Raw genomic sequence first — 12909 nt, forward strand, 5'->3', positions numbered from 1 at the left:
ATCACATTGGATATTGTCTTGCAAATAGCATCCAAAGCATGCAGCTTACTTATTTAGGAGGACTGTCTGGTCCATGTAAACAAGATTGCACAGCATGGTGTGTCAGATTACGTTGCCTTGTTTGAGGTGACAGATGACGGCCAATGAAATGCAGTGTATGGCATTTGTCATTGATAGGCATCTCAGTCAGTGAGTTACAAGGTCACTTACGGCTAGTGTTTGATTTTGTACAAATTGATCGGTTGACTTCACCAGCAGTCCATGTCCAAGTTTGGATTGTAGGTAGTTCGGTACAACTCTTTCCACACCAGCCATCCTGGAATGAGAAACCGCATACAAACCACAGGTTCCACTCAGGTGCCTGTGTTGACAGCTCAGTTGCCCATATTGACATAACAGGATTAACTGTTCAAATTTTTGGATTACTTACAGAAACAAACTCCCTAAAAAATATACTGATGATTGAAATTCAAAATGGCTGCTCCTCCCTGTGTTTACTCGATAGGGAAACTTGAATTTTAAATTTTCTCAAAGGAGAGACCGAAACATCATTTGCTCCACAGGCTTGAAAATTGAATTCACACCAAAAGCAGACCAGCAAAGTGATGTAAAAATTTGAGTATCAAAGATCTCTCCTCTGAAGGGCACTTTTCCTCAAAGGTTTCAACAAAAAATGGAAGAAAAAAGGAAATTATGTTGTGCTATGCCATTGAGCAAAATTTCTGAGAAAAATAGAATTCACTATAAAAAGTTCCTAAAATTCCAAGGGTTTGATTTACATGTTTATGGTATGAACGTGCCACAAGAATGATGAATTATTTGTTTTCCCGTCAGTAGTTTCCTCTGAGAAGTGATGGATAATGTTCACACCATATTGTTTCAATTGAAAAAGGAGAGGCGGATTAGTAGCGGAGGGATGTTGATTTATTAATAGCCATCCCCCTTGATAGATTCAGTCTGTTATCGTGTATCGCCCTAGTACTCATGAATTTCCTATTAACCTGCAAATCCTCAGACTACAAGATAAATACTACTTTTGCACTATCGCTGACATTTGATTATGTGAAATTTTTCGCCGTAAGCAGAACTGATTCTTTGGCACTGTGAACTTTCCAAATTGCCAACATGACGAATATGCCATATGTCATTTCAAAAGAGTGCTTTCACTGGCAGTGTGTTTGTTTGTTGTGCATATTGACATATTGACGGTAACCTATATATGGATCCATGGGATATGTTCATGTGTAGCATGCAAGGTGTTCATCTCTGTATTAATGTAATAGGTGAATATACGTCTTTACATATATGATGGCTGTACATATCTGATAGTGAGCAGTAGAGATATCTACGGTGTTTTTGCTTTGAATACATGAATGCTCCAGCTGCAAAAAGAAGATAACGGACAGCCATCATTACCCATCAGGTGTCAGTTAGTGTCACCATAGACGGTGATAACAGTCTAGTGACTGTGGATATATGTGCTGTATTTTTTTAACCAAACAATACAACACTGTGCCAATTCCAACATGTATTTTTCTTCTCTGTTGTTCAAGATGGCCTGATATTAATTATCCGGTGGAGACAGACAGCATGACAAAATATTTTCAGAAATGACAATTATTTTACTGCTGTTAGCTCATACAGAGTGACCAAAAGAGAGCGATTCCAGTTCATGTATCCGCAGACCACAATTTTTTACCCCAAAAAAATAGAATTTGTGTATTTTCTTCAATTTTTGCGAATTTATTCTTGTCATTTTCTTCAGTACGTATTTAATTATTTATTAATATAATGAATATAATTCAGTCATTCCAAGGGAATCTATGTGACATTTGCTGCCACTGTTCAGTTACAAAAGGTTAAACTAAGGCATTTTATACAGGTTTGCTCCGACTCTCACTACATGGTGTGCATTTTATTTTTGCAAGTTAGTTAGAACGTACTTATTTTATGACAATGCCTTCCAATTATTGCAACGTTCTGAATGTCAATTCTACGAAAACCTTAATCCATATATGAGAAAATTTCCTCCATCTATTTCATCAAATTGTGTGGCTTGCGATCAAAAATTGAATGCTATTGTTAGAGGCAAACCAAACATTTCATTGCTTCATTTAATGTGCAACTCATTTCGTAGTATTATCGATTCAATTTACAGTATTTGATTGAGTTCATGGTCAAGTTCATGGGGTTATTCACCATGGTTGGTTTGCATATGCAATAAACAAACACACGGTTAAGGTAGATCATGGAACCTCTTGGTTTATTGAAGCCCATCTTGATGCACTGACCCTCACATCCCTATTTCCGCATTATAGCCTGTGCCAAGACAATACAATCAGTAGGATTATACCAAAGCAAAGGGGCAGGTGGTTGGAAAAAATATCCATGATCTCGGGTGACAGCATGGAATATCACACAGTACATATTTTCAGTCACCAGTTCAGCTCATGGAGATTCTGTCTTATTGAATCCATAAATTTTGTAATGTGATTATAACTGTCAAGTAGACTTCCCAATTGAATTACGGGGAAGTATGACTTAATCAAAAAGTTTGGATCAATAAAATGTGTGTGAATTCTTAATGTAAATGGATACATTTTTAAATGGTATGTGGGCATAATATAATGTTCAAATGTGGCATATAGCGTAGGCCCCAGTGGAGGGTGGGGAGGGGGTTGAGGAGGATGTAGCTAACAGGCTTGCCTCCTGCCAGTTTTATGAAGTCAATGGTGGCTGTCCTGTATGGTTTTATATATCAAGTGTGTTTTATGTAATTTTGTTTGATCAGCACAAAAGATTTGGTTAATCTCAGCCTGTGTTTTTGTTAACAGGTACAAATTCTTTATCTCATGTTCGTCTTGATTTTTTTGTCACTTCTTATTTTTTACTTCAAATACAACGATGGTGTTATCTGAGGTTTACTTGTATATGCGAACCTAATGCCTCATTATTCTCAATTACAAAAAGGCCAGTGACGCAGGTACTGGCCTTTTCATTGCAAAGGCTATTCGCCACACATTGTCTATTTGTATTTTACACTGGAACAACCGTTTGCATCGCCATACCTGATGAGTCTCAAACCAAGAATATCTACTCTGCTTTTTCCTTCTTTTTTCTATCCCAAAGATAATCACAACATTCACTGACCTTTTCTTTTCGAGTGCATTAAAATATGTGTTGGCTGTCAAAAATCTAGGTATACGTTATTTCATTTTGTACAACTTTGGTTTGCTTGGTATTATGTTTCCATGATGTAAAATTAGTCAAATATATACCATCATAACCCCCTCCCCTCCCTTTGAAAAAACAAAAAACAAAATAAAACAATAAAAGGAATGGTATACATGTATAATGTTTGTATAGCTTTTTGTTGTTAAAAAAGAATGAGGTAGTTCAGATGTTTAAATTGTATAATCAAGTGTACAGTGATACTAAACTTCCATTGGTTACCATGGTTACAGTGTATGTTTTCAGTTGACGCTCTTTTTCTGTGTAAGTGGCAGAGTGTGTTGAACTGCAGAAGGAATGGAAATAATAATTTCCAATGGCTATTCACGCCCACTGAAGAGAGACCACTTTGATTCATCTGCAATAAGAAAAGAAAGGGAGTGCTGTGACCCTAGCGTTGCCCTCTCCCTAGGAGCTCTATAGAGTTGGGGAATTCAGTGAAGCAGCTGGAACCATAGGCTGGTCCATTTAGCGGCCTGTGTGCGTGCCGTCTATTGTCTGTGCATAGGAATCCATGGACATTGAACCATTTGAACAAAGCTGTCCACAGTGCATATGTCAAGATACACTGGCATTTAAGTTTGAGCAGTATACTGAACTGGATTTCTCACATTTCAAAGCGTTAAATGTAACTTCCATTGGACTTCCAGACAACTATTCATCTGTATACAAGAACTTTCTTTAAAGTTTCTTTCATTTGGGCCAACAGCTGCTCTTTGCGATTGTTCTGAAACTTACTGTACATATACTTTCAGGCCTGAAAAAACAAACCTTTAATATGTCCCTTTAAGGGAAAAACAAATAATGCAAGTTTTAGACAGACAGACGTACATGTAACTGATAGTATTGGAACATTTTAGTATCTTTGCTATTACAAAGGAAAATAACACAGTGCAGTATTCTTTAAAAAATGTAGGTATCAGTCTGATTATTTCAACATTGATACAACTTGTGCTATCCAAGATTATTTTTCACACATGGATGTAAATAAGGAATGCAGGTGTTCAAAGTGAATTCGGGCATCCATGTTGTGTAGTGGTGTTTATGTAAAGCACAGTAGCAAATGGCCAGGAAAGATCGAAAGATCGGCACAAAGCAAATATTGGAAGTGATGCAGTGTCTCAGCAGATATGGCAACTGTGCAATGCTGTGTTTGCCAATCTTATAACCATGAAATGACCATCTGGGTATGCAGTATTGGAACTGACGATGTTCTCTGAGTGAAGCTTGACATTGCAGTACATGCAAAGGCATGTACTTGCACATGTATGATCTATATAATGTTATGAATATTTGAAAGTAAGGCCAAAGATAATGTGAATAATGAATTCAAGGTGATGTTTACTTTCATACCTCACTGTGATTTAGCAACAAAGAACAGGTATTTGTGTGACTTGCACAATGTGCATCATCGTATGCTGTGATATCGTCAATGCCAAAACAACTCACACCTGTGCTCATTACACCTCACTCATTACATTGAGTTGAAATAAACAGATTGACAAAGGTTCATTTTAACCATGATGTTTATACACTGCTATATTTACTGAATATGTTTGTTTATTCATTTTCATTTTATTTGTATTGCAGATTATTTATTTAAAGAGAACTCCTGAAGAAGCATATCGGCCACTTGTAGCTGGCAATAATCCTCCATATTTACCGTTCAGGTAGGTTTGTTAGTGTAACATGTTACCCAGTGTACATAGTCTGCATTGACAATTTTCAGTTGTGTTGTGCTGATGGATGTGGTATCGTTCATATTTTGCCGTGAGTTTATATTTTGTGTTTACCAACAGACATACTGCTACGTGGCTTCATGAACTCTGTTCCACTGTGTAAAGTGTCAGCCTCAATTAGTTTTATCTTGACCAGTGTTCTCTTGCTACATGCGTAGGAAGTATGTTTTGTAATTTGAAACCTGGGAAAGATATCTACAGGGTCGGCGGCTGACCTCTCTCCTGTAGATTTTTAGGCTGTTTGCTATTGAATTGAACGGCTGGTTATGTAAAATGCAGTGTTGATTCTCAGCCTATGAATTTACCCTTGAAGTTGGGTGTCATTGCCCGTTGAAAGATGTGATATTTACACCATGTCCAAGTCCCACTGTAAACAGACCATAGACTTTTTGAATCCAAAAACATGTGTATTTGTGCTGTAAGAGACCTTCCAAACCTTGTAAAATTATACAGTTGTTTTAGCCAGTTAAATATTGACAGTTAGCCCAATGTTCAATTACTTGACAAGGATATTTTAGTCTGTCATTTTGGAAGAAAAAATTTCATGCATTTTTTCAAGTACCTTACCTTATACTGTACAATGTACATCATGTGGAAGATAAGTTGGTCAAGTCATTGGTTTCATAGTTGTAGAGACAGTTTCCTGAATGAGGTTCATATTGTCAGTTTAAAATTATTTTCTTCCAGTTGGCAACTAACATATGTCCCAGAAATACAATTCAAATAGTAGTGGTATTTATTGCATGGTGATGCTGTAATGGTCTTACATTTGACAAATCTTCATGACAGCCTTGTGTAAGATCCATATGTATCTTTGAACATATGGAAGTCACCTGTATTGGATACTCTGACAACTTAGTGAACAATTCCATAATCCCCGTTCCCCTGTATATTTCATAAAGTAGTGGCTTGTATTCCTGTGGCCATGGTGAATTGGCGTCAGTTTAAAGCAACAGACAGCACTAACAGACTGGAGGATGTAATAAGTGTTGAAGAGGAAGTCACCTGACCTCCCTGAAGGAAGGCGAGAAATGAAAATAACACCTCTTGATTTGTACAATGACACTGAAGGGTTGCATAGCCTAGCAACACAAGCTGTTGCAGTGATCGCCAGTAACCTGATTTAATAAAAGCACTTAATTGAAGGGTTTCCCATTTTCTGTAAATACTTGGGGCTGATTTGTACAGGTTCCAAGCTGTCAGCCTGTGGTACATGTATTTTAAATTATTTTCTTGAATGGGCTGGTTGGAGTGGGACAGTCTGCCGTTTGCTGAGTTGATTTCAGTTTTATCAGAAACTCTTTATTCCCTTGCTGCTGTTGTTATTCATCCTAGTGGAAAAAATTAGGTCATGTTGATTTGTCATATCTGATAGAGAGAAGATTGAATGCTGTATCCTATCAGAGGTAGCATGGGTACTTTTTTTTTTACAATCATCCAAGCTTGGTTTTGGCAAGGTTCAGCTGTGTGTGTACAAACATGTTCACCGATGGAAATATACGTATTTAAATTGATGTTGCTGTGATATCATTGGAAATGTGCCTCATCCTGCTTCCTTCCTAGATTCTCTGATGTACCTTTCACCCCAGTCACCCTAGCCCTCCCACTCATTGCAATACTCCCTTAAAAAAACAAACAAACAAAAACAAAAAGACAATCATCGTTACAATAGAGGTTTTATATGCACAATCAACAATAATAGAGCTTTAATCAAGCGTGTAACACTGTGTACCTCTTGCACTGTAATTTGTAAATGTCTGGTGAAAAGGAATGGTCACATTTCAGTGGAACATGTGTACTGGTATACCGGTATGTACATGGACATGGTGCAATACACTGAGAGTACGTAACACAGTATTCTGTTTCGCATGCTTGTTTGTTGCGTAGAGCACTGCAAATACCAACAACTTGAAGCCAATATCACACAACAGTCTCATTACTTTTAATTAATTGTTATCAGATTATGTCGGTTTTGATTTGCACTGGATTTCAATGTGGATGTGGGTGTATATCTTACCAACAAGTGAAAAACACAGAAAAAAAGCGGCAATTTCTAATGCAAATATTGATGTAACCTTAAGCATACATGTGGCAAGTAAACCCATCATAAACATTCCTGACATTTTGCTGGATTTTTTTGATGGGATAGTGGTAGAGCAGGTACAGTTTTCAAACTTTGTCGTCTGATTAATCCTAGTAGCTTATAATGGCGGTTGCTAATGCTCCTTCATATCTTGGAGACTGGCTGAGCACTCTGGAGAGAGAGCGGTGGTGTTGATTTACTCTTAGTGTAACGTGATGGGATTACCTTCCTTGGCTTCCTGATCTTGAAGTGGAGGGTTTCAAAGAAACCTGTTAGAAGTATCGAATAGCTAAAGCTTACTTGAATGCCACCAGTGTGTGGTGAAATAGCTACTGTACACAAGTACTATGTGGACCTGTTATCATTAGGGGAAATTTTCATGATAAAAACAGGTGTTTGAAGGAAGAATCCAAATTTTGAGTGCTATTTAATGTACGTGAACCATTTGCTTTCTGATGTCTTGCTTCAGGGAACATGGGTTTTGTAGTTGAATTATTTTAGTCAATACATGTACCTCTGTGTAGCTTTGTGATAACACTTTTCGTGGTTTGCCATTAAAACCCACAGGAAAATCAGGAGAGAAACATCAATACTGTGTGTGCAGACGTGCTTGTAGAGAACACAACCGAAGGCTATATTTTATTATCCTGTAGGTGTTAATACCTTTTACATGTAGCATCTGATCGAGCTGTCTTTTCATTGGTCGCATCCAAACTGCAGATTCATATCAGAGCTGCCAGGTTTTACTAGCTGAAAAACAGCAATTTAGAGTGTCATTCTGAATCCGAGCCCAGATTTCATATCAGTGTGTGTGGGGCCTAGCTGCATCTTATGATCTCAGAGAGCAGCTCTGCATGTCAGAGTAGGGAGGTCATGTGTCAAATGATAAAATGTGTAGGCACAGTATTGATGAATACCAAACGTCAGCACGTGGGAGTTGTAGCTGCACTTTCTTTGATGCAGTTTTCACAACACAATACACTCGCCAAGCTGATGAATAGGCCCGTTGAAAAAGTCACTGTACCCCAGGGTTGGTTACTTCATTCTTGTTTTGATCTTGGTTTTTCCCCTGCCACAGACATTGTGTCTTCAAGGTGTAGTCTGACATTTGTCATGCACATGTGTGTCAGTGTGTCTTGACACAAGACGTTAACCAATGGAGTCATTGTCCCATGTACTTGAAACTGCAAGGTCAGACTTGTACTGTATGCATGGGAAGTGAGATTGAACTTGAAGGCAACAGCTAGAGCCACTGTCGCTTCACTCAGTACAGTTTAATTAAAGTAACTTTTTTGTGACTTCACTGACTCGGGCCATCTTGTCAAACTCTAAGCAGCTACACTGCTGCCCTTTGCAGGGAAATAATTAGAATATTTCAGTGATGTTATTTATGCAGTCACTGAACTGTGTGATGTTGTGTTTATGGGCACATTATGCATGACAGCTATGTTCAAGAGGCATCCCATTGCAGAAAAATAGACTAGATTCTGCCTCAGTGCAGTGAAAGGGATCTTTCAGTGAAAGTTAAAAAAAATGTCCATAATTTCAGTAAACAAACAGTGTTTCTATATATGAAAGACTCCAAGTTATTTAGGCAAAGAAAAGGGAAAATTTGACGCTGACTTTGTACCAGATGTTGTATACCGGTATCAGCGAAAGAAACACTTGGTTGTATTAATGTTCTCAACTTATTTCAAAAGTCGGCAAGTACTCAGACGTAAAAATAAACACTATGTAAACTGCAAGGGGTTACTTGCCGTAAGCAGTTTTATTACTGTTGTCAAAGATACTCAAGTAACATTTACAAATCATGCCAACAGAGTTTACATGTACAAATGGTAATGATTCATTTTCATAGAATTTTTTTTTAGCTTTTGAGAAATAAACCAATACTGGTAGTAGATGGATGGAAACGTATTTCTGTTTTCGGAATTTTATGGTGCTACTTGTCTGTCAGTTTTGTAGAAGGAGATGTTACAGCTCAGCATTATTTGAACAGGAGATATATATTTAGATTGTGACAGTGAAACTCTTGTCTGTTTGCATGTTTAGTGTATTTGTTGATATGATGAAAAAGTCGTCATTTAATAATTTTACAACTCTATGTGCTGAAAGAAGTGAAAAGTGCTATTGCACATGCCTGAATGAATTTATTACAGTCCTTTCCATCAAATACAAGTCTTTCCAGCTGTCTGTTTCTATGGCAGGCCTGTCTGATAAAGTATCCATGCCATATCTTTTTGGTATTTCATGGACCATAAATTCTAGTGAAATGTGTTGTATCACATAGAGCTCTCAATTTTATGAGTTTTACACGTTTTATATATCTTCTGATTGACTTGATATTTCCATTCCAAAATGCTGCAAGTTATTGGACATTATGAGTTTAGTTTAAATAAAGGAGGGTTTAACTAGATAACTGCTGATATCATGTGCTTCAGTTTGTCGCCCACTGAAGAAATTGATTTCGCCTTTGGTCTCTGAGAATGTTTATGTATGGGGATGTAACAGTGTATCCTTGTCTGCCAAGGGTGGGGGCACCTATAAGTTAAGGACTTGATAAAGACACAAAATATTGGAAACACTTCATTTTGGAACTCCGTGATTGCAAATTGACTCTTTCTTTCTAGTTCGTCTTGTGAAGAAAAGAGGAAAAAACACTAATGCAAAATAAGTAATTTTCTGTATAGTTCAGTCACATAAGGGCCGTTCACATTAGCCAAAAAAGACTAGGCCCTTGTCCTAGCCAGGTTCGTGGCCGACCAAAAAAACAGGTGTGAACGGTTCTGGCGGCCACTGTCCGGACAATTTCTGTCCTAGTCGAGAGCGGTGGTTTGTGGCCGACCCAGGTCTCTGGCCGAGCAGTAAACAGCGTATGTGAACGCGTTTTGTCCGACTCAGGTCCCAGTTGACGCCCTCTGTAGTTGACATGCAGTGTAGTCTTTGACCTATTTGACGATTCAGTATCCTTTTAGGGCACACAGTCCATGTAGCCGACAATGAGATGCAAATGATATGCGGTTAAGGTCTCCTCGACTAACTTTCAGCTGGTTGTTCACTTTCTACTATTTTTATAGTATTTTTTACAAAGGCACAGACTTATTCTACCCGCAACTTAAAAGTGACGGTGATTTTGTAGCTCATTCTTTACTATTTTTCATAGTTTTTGGTAGCCGCTCACAGACACTTCGTGTTCGTGTCGGCTACATGGACGATCTGCCCATTTTAGACATGGCGAGTCGAGGAGTCAACTGGGCTACGGAAGAAATCAAGTGTCTTTTAGGCATTTGGAACGAAGATATGGTGAAAAATCTGATGGACGGCACGTCAAGGGATCGAATCGCCTACAATATCATCTCACAGCGTTTGTCAGAGCATGGGTTTGATCGTAGCTCAGATCAATGCAAACGTAACTGGTTCACCAGTATACCAGATACCTCGTTTTTGCGATCGATGGGTCAAATTGTCCCGTCTCAATCGCAAAAATCGTAAAAACAACCAGAACAGGACGAACATGGTCCTGTTGTCGAAGACAGCCATTGTGACCTGTATAAGCTCAAAGGTTGACTAGACGCTACCAAATGATCTAGGCTAGGACAGCGTTGAACGTAATGTGAACGCGGACAAAAGATTAGCTTATCTTCTCACATTCTGCCGGATTAGTTCTGGCCGGCCCTGGGCCTAGATGTGAACCCCATAATAATCTTAACCAACCCACTTCTCTAACAGTGCATGAAATGTTTATCTTCTTAACATATTTAGAACAAATCAATTCTGTCTAATTTGAACAGATTTTGATTTTAATGTGTAATCGTCCTGACATTTAACCCAACATACGGTACATAGGTAAAATTGTAACATTTTGTAAGGGCGTGTACCGAGCTTTCACATGCTGCAATATTGTAATTGGTACTGATTCTTAGCAAGTGGTGTTCTGACATGCATCAACATTTTAAATCTAGACCACATCAACGGTAGAACGCTTGCTTGGAATTGTCTTCTCTGAGCGTAAATATATTTCGTACTGTTCATTCAGTACCAGAAGCAATATACCCGGTATGACAAAAGATGCATGGTAAATTCTGTAGTGCTTCTGTGAAGCTAGACACAAATATCTGTTCTGCTAGCGCTGATCTAGACTGATGAATTTGAGAATTGACTACAATAGTCTAGACTACACTGCTAATCCTCACAACTCTACGGGTAGATTAGATCCCAGAATACACACCACTCCCACAGGAGTGTTGACCAAATCAAATATGAAATGTTCGGTTTGTTTAGCTGAGTGTCTCAAGAAAAAACATGAACATGGTTCTTCCACTGACATGCACTCAGTAAAGGTTATCCGTGAATGCAGTGGCAGACAATAGAAAGAACTTTGGTGTTGAATTACTGGCTGTCGTAAACAACAGTATCCATAGGTGATAGTCGTACTAGCAGACAATCTAGCTACCTTTGTCAATTATTTATAATTCAGGGTAATGTTCTTTTTTTCACCGGTTTGAAATCTTCTGTATTTTATTTACAGAGTTTAACCACAAATGGTAATGTAAATAATTATTCACACTAGTGCCCATTAAGTATATTTATTTACAGTTCTCAACCATGATGTTTTGTAAATTTTTTCAAAGTTTTCTAAATTTCAAGTGTGCACTTCTAAGTTTTGTAGCGTTATGTTGTATATACGTGCTAAATATTTAACATAGCAGTAATTGTTTGTCTTATTATTGTATCGGCATTTTGGCTTTTTGTCAGTGGTAACAATTTATATGCACAGAGTGACATCAGCAACCGCTATCAGCACCATAACTTAGAGGTTGCCACAGGTCACTTCACTTTCTGCCCCATGCAAACCAGCCTGTGATAGGCAGAGCGTGACCTGACTGTGGGGTCAAGGCATGAATCAGCCAGTCAACTGCCTTCTTGTATATGGCGACCCAGTCATACCAGAGGCAGTGATCGTTACCAAGTGATGGCAGCATAAGAGGCAGAGATGTCAAAACTTTTATCATGCAAAGTAGGCAGCTTTTGTTGTAGTCCACCCCACCTCGCCCATCAGTATTTCACAAATTTTAATAAACAAGTTTTGCAAGGCCTTGTTTCTAATTCACTGAATTGTTTCAAATTCAAATATCAAGGTCGTTGTTTGATAACCTTGGACTACTTACAAACCCTCTCTGATGACCGATCTTTTGAAGTTTCTTTTGCTTTAAAACGCCATGAGACATTTATCAATAAGTCAGACGGACATTAAAGGTCTTGGCAGCTGTCCAGGTAACTCTGTGGCTCTTGAAAATCAATTGAACCTTGTACAGTGTATCATAATGCATGGAGGCCCATCATCGACCATGCACAGCAATTTATACTCGATGACAACTTGCTCTTGTATTTCAGCACTTCCACTATATAAAACGAAACAAAAAAGGAAGTAAAAAATAAGGAAGGAAGGTAAACCCAAAGTAGTCACTGGTGATGGAGGGCTCTTTGAATGGCAATTGATCAGAGAGTTGACTACGGTAGTACCATAAAGATATCGTTTGTCTCTCTCATCACTGAAAAGTCGGCTACCAGGAGAATGCCAGCACTAGGTATTGAGAATGTGCACCTACCAGTCTGGTTTGTATTCAGGGATATTGTGTTTAGATTTACCATGTTCCATTATCAATGCAGGTAACCTAGTGCCCTCTGTACATACCAAAGTTGTTACATCATCGAATAGAGGAGTCAAATATTATAAAAAGTCTCAGCCAAAGTGAAATATCGGTACTACATGTACCGTATGATTATGTGTTGATAAGCAATCAATATGATATTTAAAATTTCTCATGGATTTTTATATTCCAAAAGAGTTAAATG

At 38.2% G+C, this 12909-nt stretch overlaps 1 protein-coding gene across 30 annotated transcripts in view; it reads left to right on the forward strand.

The window, feature by feature from the left end:
• Positions 1-12909, forward strand: part of LOC139139083 (dual specificity protein phosphatase CDC14AB-like) — a 50156-nt gene that overhangs the window by 5220 nt on the left and 32027 nt on the right. For all 30 annotated transcript variants that reach the window (XM_070707826.1, XM_070707841.1, XM_070707834.1 and 27 more), the window contains one exon: positions 4822-4901. In XM_070707826.1, coding sequence (XP_070563927.1) covers positions 4822-4901 — 80 coding nt within the window. The remainder of the gene's footprint in view (positions 1-4821; positions 4902-12909) is intronic.

The sequence above is a fragment of the Ptychodera flava genome, chromosome 8 (genome assembly GCF_041260155.1).
Source record: "Ptychodera flava strain L36383 chromosome 8, AS_Pfla_20210202, whole genome shotgun sequence".
Classification (NCBI taxonomy): Eukaryota; Metazoa; Hemichordata; class Enteropneusta; family Ptychoderidae; genus Ptychodera; species Ptychodera flava.